At 57.3% G+C, this 25,739-nt stretch overlaps 1 protein-coding gene across 1 annotated transcript in view; it reads left to right on the top strand.

Moving 5' to 3' along the window:
* The window catches only part of CELSR1 (cadherin EGF LAG seven-pass G-type receptor 1), a 168,162-nt gene that overhangs the window by 136,419 nt on the left and 6,004 nt on the right, over positions 1-25,739 (top strand). Inside the window, exons 16-27 of the mRNA XM_077169185.1 lie at positions 155-256; positions 1,047-1,141; positions 1,540-1,749; positions 3,707-3,890; positions 5,489-5,632; positions 8,728-8,920; positions 9,668-9,835; positions 12,157-12,283; positions 13,825-14,025; positions 22,747-22,921; positions 25,144-25,256; positions 25,567-25,646. Coding sequence (XP_077025300.1) covers positions 155-256; positions 1,047-1,141; positions 1,540-1,749; positions 3,707-3,890; positions 5,489-5,632; positions 8,728-8,920; positions 9,668-9,835; positions 12,157-12,283; positions 13,825-14,025; positions 22,747-22,921; positions 25,144-25,256; positions 25,567-25,646 — 1,792 coding nt within the window. The remainder of the gene's footprint in view (positions 1-154; positions 257-1,046; positions 1,142-1,539; positions 1,750-3,706; positions 3,891-5,488; positions 5,633-8,727; positions 8,921-9,667; positions 9,836-12,156; positions 12,284-13,824; positions 14,026-22,746; positions 22,922-25,143; positions 25,257-25,566; positions 25,647-25,739) is intronic.

The raw sequence follows: 25,739 nt of genomic DNA, 5'->3' as shown, positions 1-25,739 counted from the left end.
GGAGGGAGGGGTCAGGGCCTGGGTTCCCACCTCCCCCTGCCCATTGGGCTCTGGCGCCGCTGAAGGGACGGGTGGCAAGTGACCCAGGACTGGGGGTGGAGGGATGTGCGGAGAGGGCTGCTGACCAGCCCCCTCCCCTCTCCCCTATGCTCAGTGATCTACACTGGATGTCCCAGGGCCTTCGAGGCTGGCATTTGGTGGCCACAGACCAAGTTCGGGCAGCCCGCTGCTGTGCCATGCCCCAAGGGATCCGTGGGTAAGTCCTTGTGCTGCTCGCCAAGGGAGAGGTTGGACCAAGGCGGACAGTGTGGCCGAGAGCCCCTGGGACACATGGACAGTCCACAGTGACAGACCAGAAGAGCCTCACTGAACCAAAGTGTTGCAGGAAAGTGAGATAACTTTTTCTGTGATAGTAAACAAGGAAACATGTAAAAGGCATAACACAGAAACAGCGTGGCATGCTGTGCTGTGCAGCTCCAAGCTGGGGCCATATACTGGCTGGGGGCCTGGGGATGTGGCTTCACTGGCTGCAGCAGTGGCTTTCTTTTTTTTTTGACATGGGTAGACCCCGGGAATCGAACCCAGGTCCTCTGGCATCACAGGCAAGCATTCCTACCTGCTGAGCCACCGTGGCCCGCCCAAGTGGCTTCTTCTTGTACAGAGGTGGTGGCCAGGGCCACAGTGGGCTGTCAGGGACACAGGGACAATGATGCCCAGGACGTGTGCCACCCAGCACCGGGCTGCGGAAATTGCTGCACCAGACTAGCAATTCAGCCAGTGTCTTTCTCGTGGACACACTCTGTGCCCGGCACATCCTTACCAGGCAGCTGGATCAAAGGGACTGGCTTGGCTGCAGATGTCAGGGCAGTGGAGGGGCATCCCGTTTGTCCTGTGCCCCTGGTGCCCATCCTGCCCTTCGGCATGCTGTGGGCCTGCTGCTCCCACGGTGTCCACATCCCAGCCAGCTCGGGGCTCAGGGGAATTAAAACCTTAGCAAGTGTTACCTCCCCAGACGTGCCTCACTGGCCCTGTTCTTGGATCTCTAGGAAACGCAGTTCGACACTGCAGCGTGGAGAAGGGCTGGCTACCCCCGGAGCTCTTTAACTGTACCACCTTCTCCTTCATGGACCTCAAAGTCCTGGTAGGGCCCGGAGACGGGCGTGTCGGGGGAAGGGTGTTATAGCACACGGGCCCACCCAGCTCAGAGTCTGCAGGGTGGGGCTCCAAGACTGGGATATCAGCCTTTCCACCCATCCTGGCTATACCTGTGTCCATGCAGGGCTGGGCCCCACATTCAGATGCACCTGTTTCTGAGTCCCTTTCTCATCCCGTTGCATCTCTCATTCCTTCCATGGCGTCTTTCTCGAGCACTTGCCAGCCAAGCAGACTCATGCCATACCCGTCAGCTGAGGCTCCTTTTGTATTCAGGGATTGTCTGTCCTTTCTGGTGGGAACCCTTTGTCCAGAAATGTCCAAGTTGGGGAGGACCCACGTGGCCAAAGCAGACATGCAAGCTCTGTGTGGCCCTTCCCATTCCAGAATGAGAAGCTGAGCCGCAATGAGACGCACATGGACGGCGATGGGGCCCTGCGGCTGGCCAAGGCCCTGCACAACGCCACGCGGCACTCAGCGGCCGTGTTCGGCAACGACGTGCGCACGGCCTACCAGCTGCTGTCGCGCATCCTGCAGCACGAGAGCCAGCAGCAGGGCTTCGACCTGGCCGCCACGCGGGACGCCGGCTTCCACGAGGTAGGGGCGGCGTGAGCCTGTTGGTAGTTGCGGGGGCCCTCAAGAGGCTGCACCGTAAATGAGGTTGTCACTTCCCCTGGGGTGGAATGTTAATGAACAAACGAAAAAGCCTGTGTTTTCACACTCAGAAAGCGGAACCGAGACTGCGAGATTCCCGGGTTTCTCGGGGTTGGGTACAGCACCATTTGGGGATGAGGGCCTCGTGTTCCTTTGTCCGCGAGGCCCCCCTGACCTGGCGCGAGGTGTCTGAACAGGCCAAGGGCCAAGGGTGCACACCAAGGCTGGGTGCATGCTAAAGCCACGTGCACCCTTGCGTCCACTGTGCTCGGCCCCCGGGGCAGAGAACTACTTGCTTCTGGGAGGATGCGGGAGGAAGCGGGAGGGGAGGGGAGACAGCAGGGTGGGCATGCTGCAGAGAGTAGCCAGCCTTCCCTCCAGGGCGCTCTACCTGCCTTCTCACGTCAGCACACCCCGGGCTGCTCTGGGCCATTAAGATGGAGAAGCCTGTCCTGTCTGTTAGAGACCCCCACCTGAGGGTGGAGACACGGCCACTCTGTCACCTGGCATAATATGGAAGGAGGCCACATGAAAACAGGGTCATGCAAACCTATTTTCTTGACAACTTTATCCAGTTTTTAAGGAAATAGATACTGTTCTCCCCGCAAAGTAGTTTAGAAACTGGAAAATTGATATAGCTGATTGACCAACCAGAAGCTTACGCCACACCACTGAGATCTGAGTTCACCTTCTGAGATGAAGTCTCAGGAGGCAAAATTGGCTTTTCCCATTTTCTTCCAATTATCTTCTGTTTCTAAACGCAGCCCAGGGGGGCGGCAGGCCATGGCCCGTGCCCTGGGGTGTGCCAACCCCCCCCCCCCCCAGCTGTCATTCACTGGCCTTCTGGGGCCGTGCTGGGCGGTGCCAGGCACCATTTGTGAGGCCAGAGGTCCTGGAGAACCAGGTCTGGGGTCCGATGCTCAGCTCAGCCCTGGGAACCAGAAGGGTGGTACAATCTTCCCATGCCTCAGTTTCTCCATTTGCAAGTGGAGAAATGGCAATGGACAGATTTTGGGGGCAGTTCATGGGCTGAGTTCTTAGAAGAGGTCCCAGCCCCTCTTACTGTTATGGTAATGAAAGGCTTTGGAAGGTGTCCCACAGGCCCAGGTCCTGGCAGGACCTCTCACAATCTCAGACCTTGAGAGGCTGATGCAGTCTCAGGAGGGGGCTGCTCTGGGCCCTGGGGACTCTGGTCTCTGTGTGAGCTGATACCTGGGTCCTTGAGCATGGGGGCAAGGAGGTGGGGGACAGGAAAAGGGGGGAGGGGCAAGAGGAGGAAGGGAGGGGAAGAGCTGGGGCAGGAGAAAGAGGGGGAAGGGAGAGCAGGAGAGGGGAGAAAGGGGAGGGGTGGGGCAGGAGGAGCGAAGGGGAAGCAGGGAGGGCAGTGAATATCTCCCATGACATAGGATGTCGACTCGACTACCAGGAAGCTCCCTCCTTTGCTGCTGAAAAGAGGAGACCTGGCAGAAGTGATGACAGTGGGTGGGGGGGCTGTCAGTGCTGACCCAGGACTCTAGGCCCGTGTGGACAACTTCCACAGCCACTTGTGATGCTTTGCAAGTGGCGTTTCCGGCCCGGTGTCTGTGCTGGGTTGAGGCCCCAAACCACCCACCCAGGCCCTAAGCCGCCAGAGCCTTGCGGGAAGTATGCTGAGGGCGTGCAGGGTGGGCGGGTAGGGGGCGCCCTCACCGAACCGGGGCGTCTGAGGGCCTGCAGTGAGGTCCCCCGCGGGGGTCGGGTAACCGGTTTCCTCCCTTTGTGCCAATGCCCGCCTCTGGCCCCGCCCACCCAGCATGGCGGCCCAATGGCCTCCTAGAAGCGCGAGCTCGAGTGCAGCGGCTGCTGAGTTCTGCTCGCCGCGGGCCGCAAGCCTGAGTCTGCCCGTGTGGTGTCCACCCAGGACGTCGTGGGTACGGGCAGTGCCCTCCTGGCCCCCGAGACCAGGGCCGCGTGGGAGCAGATCCAGCGCAGCGAGGGGGGCGTGGCGCAGCTGCTGAGGCGCTTCGAGGCCTACTTCAGCAACGTGGCGCGCAACGTGAGGCGGACTTACCTGCGGCCCTTCGTCCTCGTCACCGCCAACATGAGTAAGGGGGCGGGGCGGAGGGCGGGGCTCGGCGCCCAGCCAGAAGCATCCCAGGCCCCTTTGACTGAGCGCAGTGGAGGTCGAGGCCTGGGAAGCTTACCTGTTCCCCCGTGGCCCGGCTGAAGGGTTACAGCCACTACTTGGCCACTTGCCTAGAAAAAGGAACTGACCGCCCTGTACCGCGTCTGGCTGTCTGGCAGACAGGAGAGCCGGCCTTCCTGGCAGGGACTGTGAGGCTTCCCCAGTAACAGTGGCTAGGGGCCCAGTGAGCAGCCACCACGGGCTGGGTTGATTGGAGGTGGACACGACATGGCCCTGGAGTCCCTTTCTAGAAGACGCAGATGCTGTGCTCCAGCCACAGGCCCAGCCCTCCCTGGGAGCAGAGCCCTCGTCCCCTCTGATGTGGTCATTCCAAGGAAAGCTGGTGCCCCATCACCCCCTGCTGGGCCCTGGACCTCACCAGGCAAGAGCAGGGCATCCAACAGGGCAAACCTGGCACCTTGGACCTGTTATTCTGGGAAGGGGGCATCAAGGGATGGCAGAAGCAGCCTCTACCCCACCCAGGCAGAGTTAGCAGGAAATCCCAAAGTCCGTGTAGAATGGCCTGCCCATCTGTCCGTCCCTGTGTGTTTTAAGTGCTTGTGTGGGCAGCCGTTGGTCAGTTCTGAGCAGTGGTCTCAGCGTCACAGGGAATGGAGCCTGGGGGAGCCCGCTGGCTCTGCCAACTTGTTCACCCTATTTTTCACCTTGGGACAGGCTCGGGTCTGCCCCACTGCAAGTCTTAGCCCTGGATCTTAACTGTCAGACCCTTAGGCCACTCTGGACCTCCTGGGCCCTTCCTGAGCCCAGATCCCACATATCTTGCTCCCCGCTGTGGCTCTGCCACTTCTGTCCCAGATGGAGCACCTGCTCCAGCCTGTGTCCTGTCCTTGCCCCTGTAGAGCCCCCTGCCTGCCTCGGTGCACCCCCTGGCCATGGGCTGTCCTTTCTCTCAGGACCCCTCTGTCCCTGGTGCTCTGGCTGGGGGGTGTTCCCTCCATCACCTCCCCCCTCACACTCCTTTCTGCCAAACTGCAGCATGTCTGGCTCTGCTCTCCTCCCCCCAACCCCCCCACCCCATACTGCCCACGTGGGGGCCCCCCTTGCTTGGCTGGAGACTGATGGCCTGGACGGTGCTGTGAGATGGCACAGATGTCTCCTGGAAGATTCGGGTTGACCTGTGTGCCCAGGCCCCACGTGAGCAGTGGCAGCCAGCGCCTTGTGGGCTTACTGCCTCTACAGCTGCCTGTCCCGCAGCCCAGCAGAGACAGGGCCGTGTCACAGGGAATGGGGATCAGAGCTGAGCGTGTGCCATGTGTGAGCCTCCCGCCTCTGCTCGTTGTCCCGGAGCCCCCCAGAGCCCGGCCCACAGCTTTCGGATGGCGCGGTGAGCGACTGAACTTGCTGCCTCCGACCTCACGCTGCCCTGCCCGCTGCTCAAGGAGATGCAGAACGGATTCTGTCTTGGAGACCGTGGGCTCGGGAGGCTGGAGCCGGGTGCTTCAAGCATGGTCATGGCTCCAGAGGGTGCTGTCAGATTAAAACAAGCATTCCCCACAGTTCTTGCCGTGGACATCTTCGACAAGTCCAACTTCACGGGCGCCCGGGTGCCACGGTTTGAGCTCATCCGCGAGGCGTACCCAAAAGAGCTGGAGTGTTCTGTCTCCTTCCCCGCTGACTTCTTCAGAGCCTCGGAGAAGAGAGGTAACCCCGGAAAGCCCTGCTCGTTGGGAGGGGGGGTGAGGGCGACCTCGTAGGGACCCCAAAAGATGCAGCAGAATGATACGGCCGCTTTCATGTCCCCATGTCCCCCAGGGAAGGCTGAATTTTCGGGGGATCCCCGAGGGGCAGCGGGTGGGGGTGGGGGGCATAGGCAGCCAGGGAAGGGGGGGGCTACTTCCTCCAGGGTTTGTGTGATTGATGATGTGACACATGAGAGCACATGTAAGTGGGGTGAACGGCCGCCCCCACTCAGGTGACATTTTAGAACTCCCCCCAAAACTGGGATGCTATCTGTGGGTAATTCTTTAATCCAGGGGCAATAGTTACATAAAAGCATACACACTTTGACTATTCTTGAAGCATTTTTGTAGGTCCATTCCAACTACTAAAAATTTTTCAAGATAATAGGATTTAGAAATGGAAGTACTCCAAAAAGTTCATTTTAAAATTCAGAAATTTTTTTGAAAATTAGTTTTGTCAGTTCGGAGAACATTATATCAGGTGACTTCAGTGGAAGCTTCTAAAGAGCGTTTTACCCTGCAGGCCTGAGTTGGACACCGACCCCATCTTACGAACTGCATTTTGTGTCGGGTGGGTGATGTGGGGTTGTCGGCAGCTTGCTTTGTCTGTGCATTTTGGCCCTGCCCATCCATGGAGGTAAGGCGGGGTCACATGGGCCTTTGTAATTTTGCCTAAAAGAAATTTCACTCTGAAATTATTGGCGCCTGTTATAAATTGCCACTGAGTCATCAGGCTGTCACAAGTGAACATGTAGGAACTAGGTTTGCTTTAGGAAGTCCCCCTGGAAGTGGCTTCTGGAAGCTGCTTTCCTGTTCTCCTGGGGACCAGAAGCCACAGTCTGGTGCACAGCTTTCCTCACCCATAAATGGCATTTGATTCGACAGGGTGGCATTTAACCCACTGAAATGCCAGGCCGGCTCGCACACTTGTCCCCCATCTTGAGAGCTGTTTCATTTGGGCTGAGATGTCGCCACCGTGGCCCTCTCGGACTTTCCCCGTCCCCTCCTAGTCCTCGGACATCCCAGTTTCCACATGGCAGCTCAAGTCTGTGTGTCCCTGTGTGTGAGGGGCTTCCGGGAGGTGGAGCTGGAGCAGCCCCGGGCCCTACGCCCCACTGCTGCAGGTTTACTCCCTCCTGGAATCCCCACTTTCCTCCTGTCCCAGAGCCCGCGGGGCTCCCGGTGCCTCCAGGGTGGCAGTATCGCCTCCATCTGCCACCCGGCCCCTCTCGGGCCTCGACCCTTGTTTGGCCTGTGGGGCCAGCTTGCCCTCGCTTTCCAGTGTGGACAGAGTGCCTTCCGCAGGCTCACACCCGGCCATCCTCGGCCACCCCTCACCCCCACAGTGCGTCTCCGCTTTGAGTTACTCTGGGGGGCCCTGGTCTCCTGGGTGAGGCCCTCGGGGACAAGGATAGGCCTGGCCCTGGGGAGCCTCAGACGCGTCATGGCTGGACTGATAGGTACTTGGAAAGGGATAAATCGATGGCATTCTGGAAGAAACTAAGGCTTTAGACCCAGGATCTGTTGGAGCAAGTACAAAGAAAGGAGCAGTTTCTCACCCTGCCTGTGCTTTGCAGGGAGTCTTGGGATGCATGAGCTGTTGGCTGAGTGGCCGCCGTGTCCCAGGGTTGTCCTGCTAGGGAGATGAGGAGCCGATGTCTGCCTGGTGGGGGTGGGGGGCAGGGGGGAGCAGTTCATCGTGGGAATTGCCTGCAGGGAGAAGCAGCTAAAGCAAGTGGGGGGCAGGCCCATCTCGAGAGCCCTTAGGGGGAGTTCAGTGGATGGCCTCTTCATCTGGTTCTCAATGTGTTAAGTTTTATAGGCTGAAGAACTTGTAAATGTGCTGAACCTGTAAAGGTAATTACGCCAACCAAAGGAAAGACCCAGACTGGGTAGGCCTGGCCCAAGGGGAGCAACTGGGGATAGGGCAGCATCTGGGGAGATCTCAGGCACAGGGAGCGCCTGATACTCTCACTCCTGAAACCTGCTAGCCCGCTGCTGCCTTCCTGCAACACACCTCCCTGGGAAAGAGCCAGGGATGTAGCTTAGTTAAGGGCTGGTCCCTGAGCAGGGGGCGCAGGCAGTGACACCCTAAAGACCAGTCAGTGAAGGACAGCTGTAGCCCACACACGGCCCTTAGCAAAAACCACCGGGAGCCAGCTCACAGGCCATAGCTGAGCTTCGCCCTCTCTGGTGCTTCCACTATGTGCTGGGCTAGGAGGGTGGGGAGGCTGTGAGCCCCCTGCCCAGGCACATCTTCCCTCTCAGACAGACCCCCGGGTGGGCAGGCAGCTGCTCTGAGTCAGGTCTTCGGGGTGAACCATTCCTGCCCCAAGGCATCTGACCCCTGAGCAGCCCCTCCTCTCCTTTCCAACTCCATTCCCATCAGACGCTCCCAGAAGGTGCCTGCTCTGCTAGATGGGTAACAGCCAGGTTGCATTTTTGTTAGTTGTGGAGAACGGGGTTACTTGTGGCCAAGGGTTCCCTCCTGCAGTTTGGGAGAGAAAGAAGCAAATGGGGCGAAGGCATCCTCAGGCCAGCAGGCAGACGTCACAGCCAGTGCTTCCGATGGCCCTTTGGGGACATACAGGCAGGGGCCACTTAGTGTGCCCACCGAGGCACACCTGCGTGACAGCCGCCCATCTGTCCCCTGCCTCCTCGAGGGCCAGAAGGCCACAGCCCCCACCTGTAACCCCATTAGCCTCACAGGCTGGGAAATCAGGGTTAATTCAGGGTCTCTGCATGCGAGGTCGCAGGCTGTAGTGAATAGCAAGAAAGCATAAGCACCTCCGCCCTGAAACACTTATGTTTGTTTACGGGGCATCTGCATGCACTCATATTTCTGTATCTTGTACAATTTAAAACGTGTCTGTAAATGGGGTGAGAGGAGGAAGTGCGGAGTGCCCCGCTGTGGGACCTGCACCCTCATGTAGCCATGGGGGTTGGGCAGTCCCCCAGGGTCTGCCTGTGGAGTGAGAAGGAGCCTTGATTCTAGTTAGAGGCGTCAGGGAGAGCCTGGGGCTTGCTGACCCCCCTCACATCCGGGGTCTGTTGCAGAAGGTCCCACGGGGCGGAGGGCTGTCCTGCAGACCGTGCCACCAGGGCCCGAGGCTGAGACGGAGGCCCCATCCAGGCGGCGGCGGCGGCACCCGGCAGACCCCGGACACTCGGCCGTCGCACTGGTGCTTATTTACCGGACCCTGGGGCAGCTGCTGCCTGAGCACTATGACCCTGATCGCCGCAGCCTCAGGTGAGGCCCAGGTGCCGGGCCCTCCCGGTGGTCCCTCCGACAGGCTGCTGCTCCTGACCTCGTCACCCCCTACCTGCCTACCCCCATCCCGCCCTCCCTTGGCGTCTCCCTGACTGCCCTCGGCTTCCAGGAAGTTGCTCAACTCCGCCATGTGTCTGTCCAGAAGGCCCCCCAACCGCAGCGTGTGCCCCAGGCCCCTGTGCCAAGTGGACACCACAGCGGAGCACCCGGGACCCGGCAGTGAAACTCGGGTCAGCGGTCCCAGGCCCCACACCCAGCCCCCAGCTACGCTTGGATGCCACTGGCTTCTGGAAATACCAGCCAGAAAAGCCGAGTCCTGCCCACGGGAGCCCCACAGCCCCATCAGCTCTTCTCGCCTGAATTTCATCTTACATGCATCCTGGCATCTGAGTCCTCACCTCCACCGTGCTTAGTGGCTGGAGGCGCTCCATTGTGAGCTGTGACTCGTTTCCCAGGTTCCCTCTGGTGACGTTAGAGTGGCCTTTGGAATCTCTGCTGTTGTGCAGAGTCTTTACAAGCACAGCTTCCCTTTACTTATAAACTTCTGAGGTCCCCATTGGCCCAGACGCCGTGGCTACCTGGCCCCTCTGTCGGTAATGGCGCCTGGGCTAAGGACCTGCCGCTGCTCCTCAAGGGCCACGCGGGTTGTTTCCTCGGGCTGTTGACAGGCGAGTGTGAACGGACGTTTCTGGGCGTCTGTCCCTCTGCTCTGTGTGGCGCCCACAGGTTGCCCAGCCGGCCGGTCATCAACACAGCGGTGGTGAGTGCGGCAGTGTACAGCGAGGGGGCCCCACTCCCCAGCCCCCTGGAGAGGCCCGTCCTGGTGGAGTCGGCCCTGCTGGAGACCGAGGAGCGCAGCAAACCCGTCTGCGTGTTCTGGAACCACTCCTTCACGTGAGTTGGACGTGGAAGCCAGGGCAGCCCCTAGGTCCTGGGTGCTCAGGCTGACCACGTCGCCCATGGCGGCGTCCTTTCCGGGCCTGCTGTTTCCATTCTAGCTTCTCGGGGGGCAGGAGGCTCGTCCTCCAGCTCTGCTCTTGGGGGCAGCAGAGTCTCCCCTGCTCACACATGCACACATGCACACACAGGGACGTGCAGAGACGCATGCACACATGCACATGCAGAGAGATGTGCACACACACTAACGGAGAAATGCAAACACTGGGATGTATGCGCACACGCATGCAAACAGCCACAGAGACATATGCATGCACACGCAGACATGTGCAGACATGCACACCCAGAGAGATGTGCATACACACTCACAGAGAAATGCAAACACTGGGACATATGCACACACACATGAAAACACAGACACACCAAGACCTGCAAATGTGCAGAAGCATACATAGTTGCACATGCACACATAGGGAGACGTGTGTGCACACATGGAAACATGTACACATGTGTACCCGCATACACACTTCAGGAAGGCTTACCTTGGGCACAGGCCATCCCTGCAGGACTCCTGTGAAGCAGCAGCTGGGGCTAGCACAGAGCCTGCCTCCCCAACAGGCAGCCCTCCAATATGGGGCTCCAGGCCTAGTGGGGGTCCTGACCCCAGCCCAGCCCATGCTGGGGCACATTTGACCCCGCCATGGCTGTCCAGACTTTGGCAGAATTCATTCAGCCCATGCCCGATAGAGAGTCAAAGATGTATCTGATAGGTTGTCAGGGACACAAACTTGCATCTCTTTGAGTAAAGGAAGAGGCATTGTGTAGTTTAAAAAGAAGAAAGTGAGTGGGTTTTGCCCCTGATGAGATTTTAGATTCAGGGGCATGCTATTCTATTGGCCAAAATCCAGGTGGGCATTTTGGCTGTGGTTTGATCTTTAGCTGGGTTTTTCAAGTGAGGTGTGAGCTTGCCTGCATTGGCCTGTCTCTACAAGGAACCTGCTCTCCCTCTGCTAACTTATTCCTATGTCTGCTGTCTATAAGGTGGGCCGGGGGCCCTTGGCTCCTTTCCCGCTCAGCCATGGTTGGTAGGGAGTTCTGAATCAAGGAAAGAGCACAGGGCACGGCAGAAGGGACCTGCTGCTCCTCTCCACGCCATTGGAGGATGTTAGGAAAGCGGGGATACCATCCCAGATTCAGGGGGGTGGGCCTGAGCACCCTGTACCCCACTGTGTTTAAAGCTTAGATGGAATGGCGTGCATCTGGGACTTCCTGCAGGCATGTGCGGTGCCTAAAATCCTGGCTCCACTGGGTTCCTTGAACACGCGCCCAGTGGGCTCTGCCAGGCCCAGGCGGGTTTTGGCACCTGGGTGAGTGAGTGGTGACCCAGCCTCTCCATGGGCTAGCTTGTCTGGCTGGGCAGAGAGACTGTGCGCCATCTTTTGTGGGGTTTTTTCCCCTTTGCTTTTGTATTTTCCAAATTCTAGTTAATGAGCAACCAGCTCTGTGTCTGGAGTATAATAGATGCTTGGCTTAAAGAAAGATGAAGGACCCGCTTTTATGACAGGGCTGGCATTAGCCTCTGTCTGGCACAGGCGCCGGGGCCCCTGGGCACGGCTCCTCTCTCTGGTCGCTGGTTTGGAGCCCCCCCAGGCCCTGGCACTTAGCTTCAATGACCCGCTCCCCACTTTGCGCTGGCCCTATTACTCACAGCTCTTAGAGGCTTTGACAAGCACACGTGGACGTTTGTATCCCATTGTACAGACTGGACAGCCAAGGATCAGAGAGGTCAGAGTGTCCTGGAGTCTAGGGCAGCCATGGCGGCTCGCAGCAGCGTGTTCCTCAGGCTTCCTGTCAGTGAGCCTGGGGTTACAACAGAGCCCGGCTTCCAGGCAGCTCCTATAAAACGTTTTGCAACCCCAAGATGAAAGCATGAGCCCAACATGAGATATTATTTCTTGAGTCATCCAGACTCAAAAGGAGCCTTCGGGCCCCCCATCTTAACCACTGCTGGCGTTTCCCACCGAGGGCGCAGTACGGACCCCGGGCTTCCCGCCTAACTGTTGAGTGACACACAGAGCTCTGGCCCCAGCGATGCTCGTTAAAAGCCCTCACCCGCCGCGGGAGGGAAGGGCAGGCTGGTGCCACCGTCTCCTGGCAGCAGTGCCTGTCGGCAGGGCAGGTGGGGGTGCCCCACGGAGCTGCAGCCTTCTGTGCAGGCAGGGACTGCTGCTTGTGTCGGCCCCTTTCCTTGGCGGCCGGCAGGGGCAGGGCTCGCGGCTGGGCCCCTCTAACCCCAGCCCTGCTGCTTTTCTCTGCAGCCCTGGTGGGACCGGAGGGTGGTCAGCCAAAGGCTGCGAGCTGCTGTGGCGGAGCCGGAGCCGAGTCGCCTGCCAGTGCGGCCACGTGGCCAGCTTCGCCGTGCTCATGGACGTCTCCAGGCGCGAGGTGGGCACTGCCTCCCGGGGCAGCTCGGTGCTGAGTCCGGGGCTGACCCCTTTGGAGATGTGTCCTGCCCGCCTCCTCACCAAGCCCACCCCCCCACCACCACCCCTACCTTCTCTTCTAAGCGCTTGGAACCATCCAGATCCACCGATTAAAAACCTTTTCCAAGGTGTAGGGTTTAGAGTTGGTTGGAATTTCCATAACAAAACCCCATCAGAGCTTCCAAAGAGCCCAAGTTATAAGTTAAAAGTCCCGAATGCGGACTCTCGAAGCGGTCCAGAGGGAGCTCACTCCTCAAATAGAGTCTTGGCGCCAAAGCAGGCTTTGCGTGCTCCGGTCCCTGCTGCCGACTCCGTCTCCTCAGGATTTTCACGATGAAAAGCAAATGGCCGCTGGTGCAGAGGGGCTGTCCCCCTTCAGCTGTCACCCCCTCCCCCCAACTCCCGAAAGACAAAAGAGGCTTGGCTGCAGCCCCACAGCAATGGGCGGCTCACGTGTGACCTCTGCCATCTTAAGGGGCCCGGGAAGGCAAGCCCGTCCTTGTGATCCTGCCTGTCATTGGGCAGTGGGGCCGCAGGGGGCCTGTCCCATGGTTGGTCGGCAGGGGTGGTGTGGGCAGCCTGGGCAGGGCTGTGTGCAGGACACTGACTGCCAGGAACTGAGAGCCTGGGGCTGAGCTCACTGCTACCTCCTTGCGTGGCTGGGCTGTGGCCTCCCACAGGCCCCTCTGACCCCGGTGGCCCACGTTGCTGTCCCATTTCTCCCAGTTTGAACCTGCCCTGAGAAATGCTGCAATTGGGTGGTGGGTGCCAGGGGAGCCGATGGCGAGCTGTGCAGGTGTAGCTGATGCAGTGGGCACTGGGGCAGGGGGTGCCAGGTGAGGGTGGTCTTTGCCCCTTGGGGGTGGGGAGCTGGGTGGTACCAAGAACTGGCCACAGGCTGCAGAGGCCAAAGTTCAAGCAGGGAAAGGAAAGGTGAGTCAGAGACTCCCCCAACCCTGAGGCCTCTGAATAGCCCCCTGCTAAGCGGGGAGGCTGGGGAGCGGCCACCCGGCCACACCTCGCAGTAGGGCCAGGCAGACCCTGGGGACCAGCCCAGGCTGGGGGCCCTGAGACCCCTACCCCACTCCTGACTCCCAGCACTGCCCCGGTGGCCCAGGAGGCAGGACCAGCTGCACACCACTGGCCACCACTTTATGAAAGGGCGTGGAAAACTAGAGCTTGTTTTTCTCGAAATGATTTTCTCAAAATATTACCAGTCCCCTGTGTCCTGGGCAGGCAGCATATTTTGCACGTGCACAGGAGGGTGGGTCTGCAGGCCCCTGCGTGCAGGGCAGGTTTGCCTTGAGCGTAGCCGAGAATCTCTTCAGACGGTTCCCCCCGGCCCAAGATCTCGAGCCGGCAGGTGCAGCACAGCCCTGGACAGCAGGGAAGAGGGGCCATGGCCGGTCCCTGCCCGCCTCAGCTGGCTGAGGAACAGCCACAGCACTGGTGTCCGTGGCAGCTGCAGGCCTCACCTCCTCCCCCTGCACCCGCTCCCCGCAGCATGGGGACGCCCTGCCCCTGAAACACGTCACCTACGCCGCGGCAGCGCTGTCCCTGGCGGCCCTGGCGGTAGCCTTCGTCCTCTTGGCCCTGGCCCGCACGCTGCGCTCCAACCTGCACGGAATCCACAGGAACCTGGTCCTGGCGCTTTTCTTCTCCCAGCTCGTCTTCGTAGTCGGCATCAACCAGACAGAGAACCCGGTAAGCTAGACCCGGGACTCCCATGCTGGGGGACCGCAGGCGTCCGTCCTGGGGCCTGGGGAGGCCTGAACACCACAGGCTGGGCGGCTTCCAACAGCAGGCGTTGACTCTAGCCCAGCCCCGGAGGCCAGACGCCCCAGTCAGGGCCAGCAGGGCCCGGCTCCCTCTGGAGCCTGTAGCGGCCTTGCCCGGCTTTGGGGTGGCCGTCTGTCTTTGGGGTTCCTTGCCGTACACCCAGTGCTCCAGTCTCTGCTCTGTTGTCACAGGGCCGTCTCCCCCGGTGGTCATCTCTGAGCCCCTTCTCCCCGGGCCTGGTGGAGCAGGGCCCACCCTCACCCAGTTTGGCTCCCTCCTAACCAGTCGTGTCTTTGAGACCTCACTTCCAAAGGGCCTCACGTCCCCACAATCCGGACTCAGGGCAGCGTTGGGGGCGGGACCGTGGGTGGAGCCCTGCGTTCTCCCCTCCTGGCCGGTTCTGTCCCCACCAGCAGTGGAGGAGCCCCCCACTCCATTTTGAGGTTTGCCGTTTGCATATGGTGGGCACAGCCGGCTGTCCCCGGGGGGACGTTGGGAATCTCGGACCGAGTCTGTTGGGCCCCAGGGTGTGCGTTTCCTGCTCAGGGCACCTGTGGGAGCCTGGCGTGAGGCCGGGTGCCCAGGTATGTTGACCTTACCTTCCCCAGGTAGACACCAGTGATTTAATAAGAAGTCACAGTCAGTCAATAATAGAGATTATTATTAAAATAATAATAATAAAGATTATTTAAAAATAATAATCTTTTATTTAGGAATAATTTCAAACTTCCAGGGAAGTTGCAAAAATAACACAGAAACAATACAGAGAACTCCCAGCACCCGTTCCCACCCAGATCCCAGATTTACCAACTCTTAACATTTTGCCACCTCTGTTACATCATTCTCTGCCCACCTGCGTAGCAATCACCTGTTATCTGTTTCTCATCTATCGATCAGTCATCACCTATAAATGTATCATCTGCTTTCTAGACCTTTAAGAGCAAGGGACACGCATTGAGCTCCTCTGACGCTTACCACTTCCACGTATGTCTGCCGAGGACCAGGACGCTCATTTATGCAGCCGCCTGAGTGCGGTTACCCAGTTCAAGACATCTAACGCTGGTGTGAGGCTTACAGTCCACGCCCACTTTTGTCATTTGTCTCAATAAATGAGCTTTTGGGCATTTCCTCCACGTTTAGATCCAGTCTGAGGTCGCACTTAAAGTAGAATGATACGGTATCCATTCTTTGTGTCCAGCTTGTGTTCACTCAGCGTGATGTCTTAAAGGTTTATCTATGTTGGCTCATGAATCAGCACCTCACTCCTCCTTATGGGTGACTGACATTCCGTTGTACGTGTGTGCCACGTTTTGTTTATCCATTCACTGGCTGATGGACGCTGCACTTGCTCCCGTCTTTTGGCAACTTGAGCAATGTTGGTATGAACCTCAGAGGGCAAATATCTGTCCAAGCCCCTGCTCTCAGTTCTTTTGGGCATATCCCAAAGAGTGGGATTCTTGAGTCATGTGGCAGTTTTTCCCAGGAGCCACGAAACTGCTTTCCATGGTGTCTGTGCCATCTTACATTCCCACCAGCGGTTCACGGTTCCTGTTTCGTCTGCACCCCTGCCAGAACTTGTTGTTTTCCATTCCTTTTACTAATGGCCGTCCTGGTGGGTGTGCGGGGGGATCTCATGTGGTTCCTACTGGCATTCCCTGATCCGAGAATGTTCTTAATGAGCGTTGGCAGTGGGCAGCAGCTCCCATCTCTTGCTTTTTCTGTGAAGTCACAGCTGCATTTCCCGTGAAAGCCCACATGCTTCCCCAGAGAGGGAGAGAGAAATCTAGAACAGGTATATTGGGTAGAGGGAGAGCATATGAGATTGAAGACGAGGAAGGAGCTTGCTGAAAGAGAATAAATTGGGAGAGCAAAAGAAGAGAGAAGAGAAAAAGATGGGCGAATTTCTGCTTGATGTGCTTAAGAGAGGCCCATTCTGCTCACGCCACCAGGCAGAGCATCTCAGATGGGCTGAGACAGGTAGATTCAGGGGGTGCTTGGGCTGTTGTGGTGGTTGTGGCGGTGTGTTTGTGTGTGTGTTTGTGTGTGTGTATGCACTTGTTAGGTACTACCTCCCGCGGGACATTTAGGATACTCAGATTTTCCAATCTCTCTTGCAGCCCCAGCTGTTCAAAGTGTGACTCCTGCTCCTGGGGTGGGGGGAGGGAGGGCTTGTGCTCGCCTCTGCCCCCGTTTGTACCTGGTCCCCAGGAACTCAGCTCTGCATCATTCTCTTTGCTCTGTGGCAGGGGAGAAGATAGAAAATTAAAGAAGATGAAAGTTAATTATTTTCTCTGGTAAATCCGGGCAGGTAGACGCCTCCAGGGGCGCTCCATGTCAGAATTCAAAAGGCTGCTGGACTGATCCACACCTGGGCCTGTGCAGCTTAGTGTCAGTGGCCAGGTGTGACCCCAGCAGCCACACCTGTTACTGTTCTCCCCTTACCCTAAGTGGACACTTGGGGTCCCCGGGGCCTGATGTCCTTCCCTCTTTCCTGCCAGCAATCAGCCACTCACCAGGCAGGGATCACCCAGACAGCTGGGCGGGTGTTCACAAGGGCCACAGATGCTCGGTGGGGGTCCTGTGGGTTCACGGAGCCTACGTGGGCTTGTGTGGTGGTGTCTGGACTCTGGGACACTGTGGAGCTTGTAGGGGGTGTCACAGGGGTTCTTAGAAGCTTGTGGGAAGTTGTGGAGCCTCCCAGGTTCCAGTAACACATATAAAGTGATTGGGGTTTTTTGGACAGTGACCAGCAGACTGCCTTTTCCTGGATCCCAGATATCCCCCCTTCTAAGATACCTAAGCCCTCTGAATAGGGGGAGATGAGTTCCTTGGGGAGGGTTAGACATAGGCTTACAAATTGCTAAAGCAGCAGAGAGTCAGCGCCTGCCGTGGTTAATGCCCTTGGGAGATGAGTGTCCTCAGAGCGAGATACAGCATTTCTTGAACCGTAGCCCTGCCAGGTAGACCAGAACCCCAGGCTGAGTGCTCAGTCCATGTTCACCCTGTGTGGCCTCTCTAATGTGTCATCTGCTGTAATGCTCCTGGCAGCCCTGGGATGCAGCCACTGCCACTGTCCACCTCAGACACCTCTTTCAGGGACTCGCCCAGGGCTGTAGCTGTTGGCAGCCAGGCTGACACTTCACCCTGAGTGTGTTGCCAGTTTCCAGAAGATTTTCTGAAAATGTGCTTGGGGAGGGTTGACCCGAGTCTGCTCAGTGGCCGTAACTCAGGTAACCATGGCTTCTGGGAATATTGATCCCTTCACCTTCAGAGGCTGTTCCCGCACTCAGCGTCGCCCTGCAGGCGTGGAGCGGGTGTGGCCCCCACCCTTTTAAGCTGGCCCAGCCCAGGAAGCCCACACCCAAGCGTCAGGAAGGGGATGCCCGGCAGGCTCTGGGGGTGGGCATGAGTGTGGATGCTGGAGCGGTGGCAGGGGAAGGGCACATCAGCCAGAATGGAAGCTAGTGTCTTGATGGCAGTGTCTGGGTGTGCAGGGACTGGGAAACATCCAGGTAGCCGGGTCCAGAGAAGGAGAGTGAGATATGAAAGCTTCCCTGGACACAGCCTGCAGCTGGATCTAGAATCCAGTGAGAAGCCCTCTGTCTTTTCATGGGCAAGTTCAGTCCATTTATCTGTGTTTTCAGCATTGGTCTGTGACAAAGGTAAATGGACTGAACTTAGCTGCAAAAAGATAGTTTGTCCAACTGAATGCAAAGTCAATTGTTAAGTACTTAGACATACATTAAGTTTGAAAGCAAAAAGGTGGAAAAGGATGTGACAGATTAAACCAACCAGAAGAAACATGGGGCGGGGGGGGCTATATTATTATCAAGCAAAATCAGAATTAAAGAGCAGCATCAGGGACGGAAAGGGATCAATTAATCTGGAAGATATTAAACTTCTAAATTTTTATGTTCCTTATAAAGTGAACTCAGTATGCATATAGAAAGCACAAAATTTAAAATAATTCAGGAAAATTGATAGATAGGAATTATAACGGAGTTTTTTTTATAACGGAATTTTTAAAAATGAAAAAATAGTTAAAGTAGTACCTATCAAGAGTAGTAGACTGTAGTAAAAACAACATAGAGGGAAATTTATAGTCATATGTGCTAATAACTAGAGAAGAAGGAAGGCTGAAAACTAATGAGCTAGGTGGGGTAACTTGAGCTTTTTAAAAAAAGGAATAGAATAAACCCAAAGAGAGTGGAAGCAAAAGGATGATAAAAGTAAGAATGGAAATTGATGAAATAGAAAGCAAAGATATAAGAACACAAACAAAGCTGAAAGCGTTTTTTGAGACAACTAGTCTCCAGTGGGAAATATCAAAGAGAAGGATGAAAGTAAAAACAAACAGTTTTAAGGATGTAAAAGAAGACATAAATACTTTGAACAATTTCATGTTAATAATTTTGAAAGTTAAAGTGGAAATGCCTAGGACAAATACAACTCTTGTCAAAACTGATTTAAGAAGTAGAAAGCCTAAGTAGTCCTATACCCAATAAATAATTTGAATTAGTTCATAAAAAAATGAGTAAGTTGGGTTTCTCTTAGGAATATAACAGTGATTTAATATTATAATAGAATAACTGCCATTGACCTCACTAATAGATCCAAGGAAAAGATAATGTGTTTTTCTCAATGAATGCAGAAAAAGCAGTTGATGAATTTCATACCCATTCATGATTAGGGAGAAAGGCAAGGAGGGAGAGAGAAAATATTTGAACTAAGACTAGGAGGGAACTCCTTAACCTAATAAAGGGCATACACAGAAAACCTACAGTTGACGTAAATAATAATGGGAAAATTCTAGAAATGTTTCCTTTAAAATCACCAAAGGGACAATCAGCCCCACCTCACCATTTCTGTTCATCATGGTAGGTGATATAATGGACCTCATAGGAACATCTAGGACACGCTACCCCCAAATTATGAGAAATGATGTAAAGAGTTTAAGAAGGAATGGTCTATTATTGGTGATATATATGAAATCAGTTGTGGGCCATGGTGGCTCAGCAGGCAAGAATGCTTGCCTGCCATGCCAGAGGACCCAGGTTCGATTCCCGGTGCCTGCCCATGTAAAAAAAAAGATCAGTTGTATTTCTGGGTGTCTACCACAAGGTGTTAAAAGTGTAATTTAAGGGTGCAAGGGTAGTTCAGTGGAAGAATTCTTGCCTGCCATGCGGGAGACCTGGGTTCAATTCCCAGCCCAAGCACTTCCCCCCCAAACAAGCCAACAAACACATTCAACAAATGGTGCTATAATAGTGGGATACTCACAGTGAAAAAAGAATGACATGTGACCCTGCCATACAGCATACCAAAAGAAAAAAGCATAATTTAAAAAGGATTGAGCATGCAGGAGACCTGGGTTCAATTCCTGCACTTCTCCCAAAACAAACAAACGAAAAACAAACAAAAACTCAACAAATGGTGCTGCAATATCGGGATACCCACATGGAAAAAGATTGAAATGCGACCCTGCCATACAGCATACCAGAAAAGAAAAAATAGGAGTGGGTGGAAGACACTGAAGCGGAGAGTAGAGAGCAGGAAGGAGTTTGTGAAAGGAGTGGGAGAAGATCCTGGCTGCCATGCGAAGTGGGGCGCGCGGTGATGGCGCTCTCACAGGGGGAGGAGGCCGGGTGAGTGGTGGGGAGGATGGGAAGGGAACCCCGCGGAGAGGGGCAGGGCTGCACAGGAGGGTTGGAGGGGTGGCTTAAGGTTGTCCAGGAGAGGGACCTTTTGGGAGTCTTGCAGATGACTTTCCACAGCCCACTGGTGGGAGAGAGGGCCGGCCCCGTGTTTCCTGGCTCCTCGCGTGGGCTCCAGGGTGCTGCTTCCTCTCACACTCTCCTCCCTGTAGCCCTGGTGTTGGGTGTGGGGGGGCGTCCATGTTTTACAGGTGGAGTAACCTGGGCTTGGCTCAGCGGGTTTCCGGCCTCCGGGGACACATTTTGGGAGTAGGGGGTGGTCCTGGAGTGGGACCCGGCCGTGAGCCTGGTGGACGAGCTGCACAGGCATCCCCCAGCCGGAAGCCCAGTGCTCGCCTGGACCCCCGGCCCTGGGCCTGCCGGGTGCATGTGCTGGCTCTGCCTGTGGTGAGGACACGCCCCAGGCGGGGTGCGAGACCAGCTGCCGGTCCCCCACATGTGTGGTGCCTTCCAGCAGTCCCCGTACTAACCTAATCCAGCTCTCCCAGCTGAGTGAAGGGCCTCAGCGCTCTCAGCGGCCATTGCATCCTGGCTGCCACCTGTATTGCCACCGCATTCAACCTCCTAAAGCCCGAGTTGGAGGATGCCCGCCCTGCTGCCCTCAGGGAGCCCACATTCCAGAGCCGGGTGCAGACGTGGGACCTGGATGTCAGGTGCCACTATGGCGGTGGGCAGGGGAGCTGTGCCCACCCAGCCCAGGGTGGGAAAGACTGAAGAGGCCGTCTGCCTGCCTCCCCAGGGCAGAGTCCAGGGTAAGCTGAGGAGCCACCCCAGGAAAGCCAGGCCTGAATCCTGGAGACACGGCCCTGGTGAGGGTGGAGGGTGTGAGAGGGCCGAGACCAGGGGTCAGAGGGCAGTCAGGTCAGGGGCTGGAGCCATGGTTGGGGGCCATGGTGGCGAGAGTCTGACCAGCCTGCGAAGTGGACAGCGAAGGCGGGAGACATTGGAGGTGATGGAGGGCATGGGGCTGGGTCCCAAGTGGCAACGGTCCTTAGTTGACCCCCACCCCAGGGTGGAGGGCTTGGCAAGGGGAGGTACCTGCCATCATGAGGATGGCCATGTCTGCCGAGGGGACAAGCCTGGGAAGGAAGTGGATCAAGGAGAAAAAGGTGTTTTCCACCTGGCTGGTGGGGGCTGCCTGCACACTTGTGTCCCCCCTCCTTATTTTTGGGACCCCCGGGGACCCCCCTGGAGAGGCCAGACCCCAGCTCATGGGGAGCAGCAGGCTGCAGGCATCCAGCCATCCACAGGGGATTCCATGGACGGACTTAGTGGCTTCCGAGTGGTGACATCCCCGTGTGGGCCAGGGAAAAGCCTGCCAGGTGGGTGTGCGGTGAGGGGCTCCCGCCCTGTGTACAGCCTGGGGCTGCCTCTGCGCCTCCTGCCTGGTGTACCTGGCCTGCACCCCGTGGCAAAGGCTCTGGGGTGCCACACGACTCATTTCGAGGCCCTGCCGCAGCGCTCAGGGTGGTTTCAATGGAGGGCCAAGTAGAGCTGCCGCATCTGAACTCCACGTGGGCAGTGAGGGGCCGTCCTGATGTCCGGGCCATACCTGGTGCTGGTGAGCAGAGGGGAGGTGCATGCCGGGTGCACAGTGCCCACTGCCTGCCACCCAGTCTGGCTTTGACGGGTTTCCCACAAACTCACTGTTGCGTCCTGCTTGAGGTTTTGGGTCCTACAGTCGCCTGGGCACGTGCAGACCAATCCAGTGGAAATAGGCATTTCCCCAACACTTTTTTTTTTTTTTTGCCCTGAAAGGTGATTTTGTAGGTTCCTTTTTCATGTCAGCTCAGGGCCCAGCCCTCAGCTTGTAGGGAAAGGTGGTCTGGACCTTTCCTCTCCTCCCCCACCCTGACCAGCTCAGCTGCCCGGGGCCGGGCCGTACAGGCGGGCCACACCCATCCCAGTGGGCCATTGAACCCTGGCCTGGGCAGCTCCTTCCAGAATGACCCATATGGGGCTGACCTCCCCGTGAGATCCCCCGAGCCCTAGCCCTTCCCACAGCTGCCCTTCTCTTGTCCCACCTGTTGGATGCCCAGTGGCTGGGGAGGAACTGTTGTGGGACGGATGGACAAGCTGCATGGGCCTTGGGGCTGCTGGCCTCGCCGGGTGCACCAGCCCCTGGCCACTCTGAGGAAGCCCGTGTTCTCTTCCCATGCACTCGGGCCACAGGCCAGACCCACAGCCCTGCCTGTCGGGGACGGAGAGCAGAGCATGGGTCTGTCCCTGTTTGTTGGTGGGAAGTATACGGCAGTATTAAACTAGCACCGCTCGGGTTCGTTTGTTGTAATTTGGCAGGGGAGCCCTGAAGCCAGGGCGTCCTCCCGCCTTTGAGAGTGTGGGGGCTCGGCCCGGCAGGCACAGGCCAGGGCCACCATCCGGGGGGGCCCACAGCCCACATGTGCCCACCAGCACAATGCTTATTAGATGCTCAAAAATTAAATGCCAACGTTTAAAAATCAGGGAACATCACAAGAAACTCGAGACTTCAGCATATCTGGAGAACACTAGAGGCTGTGCCCACCCCCCTCCCAGGCTATACTCAGGGCAGGGGTCCTGGCTGAGGAGGGGTCCCTTGGATGTCCCCGAGAGTCTTACTGCCCGTGCCACCTACCTGGCACCTGTCCATGCTGGGCCCCTGAGACTCTGTAAAGGTTGGCACTCAGCACCTCCTGGGTGAATCATGTGGGAAAGCAACTCAGTTGACCTCCATTCTTTAGCCACCACAGACCCTCCAGCTTGAAGGCAGCTAAGCTTGACCCCATACCCCATCCCAGGCCCACTGGCTGCTGTCCTCCCCCCCATCCCCACAAGCCTCTGTCCTCACCCCTCCGAGCTGCTGTCCTCTCCCCACTTACCGCTGTCTTCTCCCCCTGCCTCACACTTGCTGGCCGTTGTCCTCTCCCCCCTAACCTGCTGTCCTCTGCTGCAGTTCCTGTGCACGGTCATCGCCATCGTCCTGCACTACGTCTACATGAGCGCCTTCGCCTGGACCTTCGTGGAGAGCCTGCACGTGTACCGCATGCTGACGGAGGCGCGCAACATCGACTCGGGCCCTATGAGGTTCTACTACGTGGTGGGCTGGGGCCTCCCGGCCGTCATCACAGGTGAGGGAGGCAGCGACCTGGGCCTGGGACAGGCTGTGTTGACGTAAGAACCCACATCTCATGAGCCAACTGCCCAGCAGGCAGTGGGAGACATCTGTCTGTCTGGGCAGCTCCTCTCTCTTGGATGTCCAACTCTGACCCCTAATCAGTTCTCTGTGGATGAGGTCCCCAAAGCACTCTCAGTCCCTACCTGGGGACACCATCTCCTCTCAGGTTGGGGACACCAGGGCCTGCTTTTGGCATCGAAGTGTCTGCCTGTTGGATGAATGAGTGGGTGGGTAACTGGCTGGCTGGATGAGTGGATGGATAGATTGGTGGGTGGATGGAAAATGGATGGGTGGGTGGGTGGATGGATGAAGGTATGGATGGGTAAATGAACAGCACAGCATCTCTCGCACATTTCTCACTAAAGATTAGAAAGTCAACATTTGTTTCCTGTGAGGAGAGTTCTTGTTTTATGAACTTCTATTTACAAAAGGAAGAGCTGAGCTCCTTTCTCCATGGTCCATGAGCTCCAGGGATCCAGGCATGGAGTCTGAGGCTCAGGGAGCTGTTGGGGGTTTCAGTGCCCCCAGGACTCTGCCTAGCAGTTCCCCAGCAGCCCCTGGCTCCTGGCCACCAGGAGCAGATTCCTGGGTGCCCTCCCCCACCCATGCTCACCAAGATGCCCTGAAAAGAAGGGTTTCCCCTGGCACATGGCCCTGTGCCAGCCTGCTGCTCCTGGGGGCCCCCATTCCTTACATAAGTTCTCGGACTCTCTGCCCAGTGCTTTAATGTGATTTGGGTTTTCCTTTTGTTTTGTTTTTTATTTTTTAGCAAATTAAATTGAGAAACAAAAATGCTTGATTTTATTTACATCAAATTCTATGAAAATAAATGAAGCAAAATCAAAATTGCTTTGATTAGCTGACTTTGTAGGGAGGGGGTCTGACACTTTGCTCTGTGCTTTTCCAGGCCCCTAATAAACTCGGCTTGGTGGCCCCCTGAGCCTAAGCTGTGCCTCCGAGGAACGCTCCAGCCCCTGCCCCACCCCAGGGAGGGGGGAGTGGCCGGGAGGCTTCCCAAGGCCTGAGGCAGGCGCCCACGTCCCAGGGTAGACACGTCAGAGAGGGGACACTGTTTCTAGCACCTCCCGAAGTTTAGACGCAGGGGACTGCGGAGAGGGTGTGCGCCCTGCCCAGCCATTCAGGCCCCTAGACATTGAGGCAGGAGCTGGGCAGGCTGTCTGCCCCCTCCCTTTCTGGGCTGGCTGCGTGGGGACTGGAGGGGTATGGCCACCCCCTCAGATGGGCGCTTCGGGGTGAGTTGGAGCGGACCTGCAGAGCACCCAGGTCTCCTCCGTGGGGCTGAGCCCTGCTTGGGTACCCCACGGACTCCCTGGAGTTCGTGAAGCCAGGTGCCCCCAAAACTGCATACAGTGAAGTCATTTCACCAAATGTGAACCCCCCTCATCTTGCCCCTTGCAGAGGCAGCGGGAGCACAGGAAGAAGGGAATGGGGCGCAGGCTGAAGGGGAGGGACAGAGGCAGGGGCACCCTGAAACTCTTACTTTGGGGGCACATGAACAGCTCACCGGGGCACAGGGGTCGCCTGTCTTGTTATGCGTTTGGAAGTGCCACCCCCTTGCAAGACAACTGTGGAATCTCAGTTCAGCTATTTCATGTTCCTAACTTGCTTTAAAACATTTTGTATCACTTGAGGCTCTTGCAAGAGAGTGTTCGGCTCTCTCCCGCCTCCCCACCCCGTATCCCTCTTCTATTCGTTCTCTCCCGTTTGTCCCTTTGGGGTGGGGGACAGGGCCTCCTGGAGGTGACCTCACAGGCCCTCTCAGGGCCTCGCCTGGGTGCCCAAAGATGGGCCTCAGCGTACCCCATAGATGGACCCCTAGGAGCCCCGAGCTCCTTGCCATGTTCACACTTGTTTGTGCCCCAGCCTGGTGCCGCCCCCCCCCCCCCCCCAGGCAGGATCTTGGCTCTCCGGGTCTCCCCCATGGGCTGGTGGCTCCTGGGATTTGGTGCCAAGAGGGCGCCACGACATTCCCTGGCCTCCGGCGTCCTGGCTTTTTCTTGCAGGCCCTGCACCCTTCCTGCTGGGTTGGTGCGGGTCCCAGAGCCCTGTGGGGTGGGCCGGGCGCCTCTTAGGTGTCCCTGTGCAGCCCATGCTCAGGCCCTCCGGGGCCCTGCCCTGTGTAAGGCCTCACATGTGCACTTTGCATGTGTCCAGGACTCGCGGTGGGCCTGGACCCCCAGGGCTATGGGAACCCCGACTTCTGCTGGCTGTCCCTTCGCGACACCTTGATCTGGAGCCTCGCCGGGCCCATTGGGACAGTCATCATCGTGAGTACTGGGGTCAGTGCGCCGCCGGCTGGGGAGGGCAGGGCCAGCCTCCAGAACAGGCACCAAAGCCAACGGCTGGCCCCAGCCCCTAGGACTCTGGGTTCCCAGCTGCCCCTACTCCCCCCACCCTCTGGGAGGGGCTGTGGCAGCCGTATGGAGGCCCTGGATGCCCCCCACCCCCCAGACCTGGGGCCATGCGTTCCGCCAACCCCAAGAACCAGCTGGAGCCTGGGGCTCGGAAGGGCCCTCCCACAGCGCGCATGCGCCTCCATCTGACTTTTTGTTTTGTTCCACTTGCTTTGTTTTTCAGGTCAATACTGTTATTTTTGTCCTGTCTGCAAAGGTTTCTTGCCAAAGAAAACACCACTATTATGAACGAAAAGGGGTCATGTAAGTGGGTGCCGGCCCCAAGGTGGACCCTGATGGTGGCAGGGGGGGTCCAACGTGACTCTGTGGTACTTGATGGCCGACCAGCTAGGGAGA

The sequence above is a fragment of the Tamandua tetradactyla genome, chromosome 7, assembly GCF_023851605.1.
Source record: "Tamandua tetradactyla isolate mTamTet1 chromosome 7, mTamTet1.pri, whole genome shotgun sequence".
NCBI lineage: Eukaryota > Metazoa > Chordata > Mammalia > Pilosa > Myrmecophagidae > Tamandua > Tamandua tetradactyla.
Note: the sequence above shows the minus strand (reverse complement) of the source record. Positions and strands in the feature narration are given on the sequence as shown.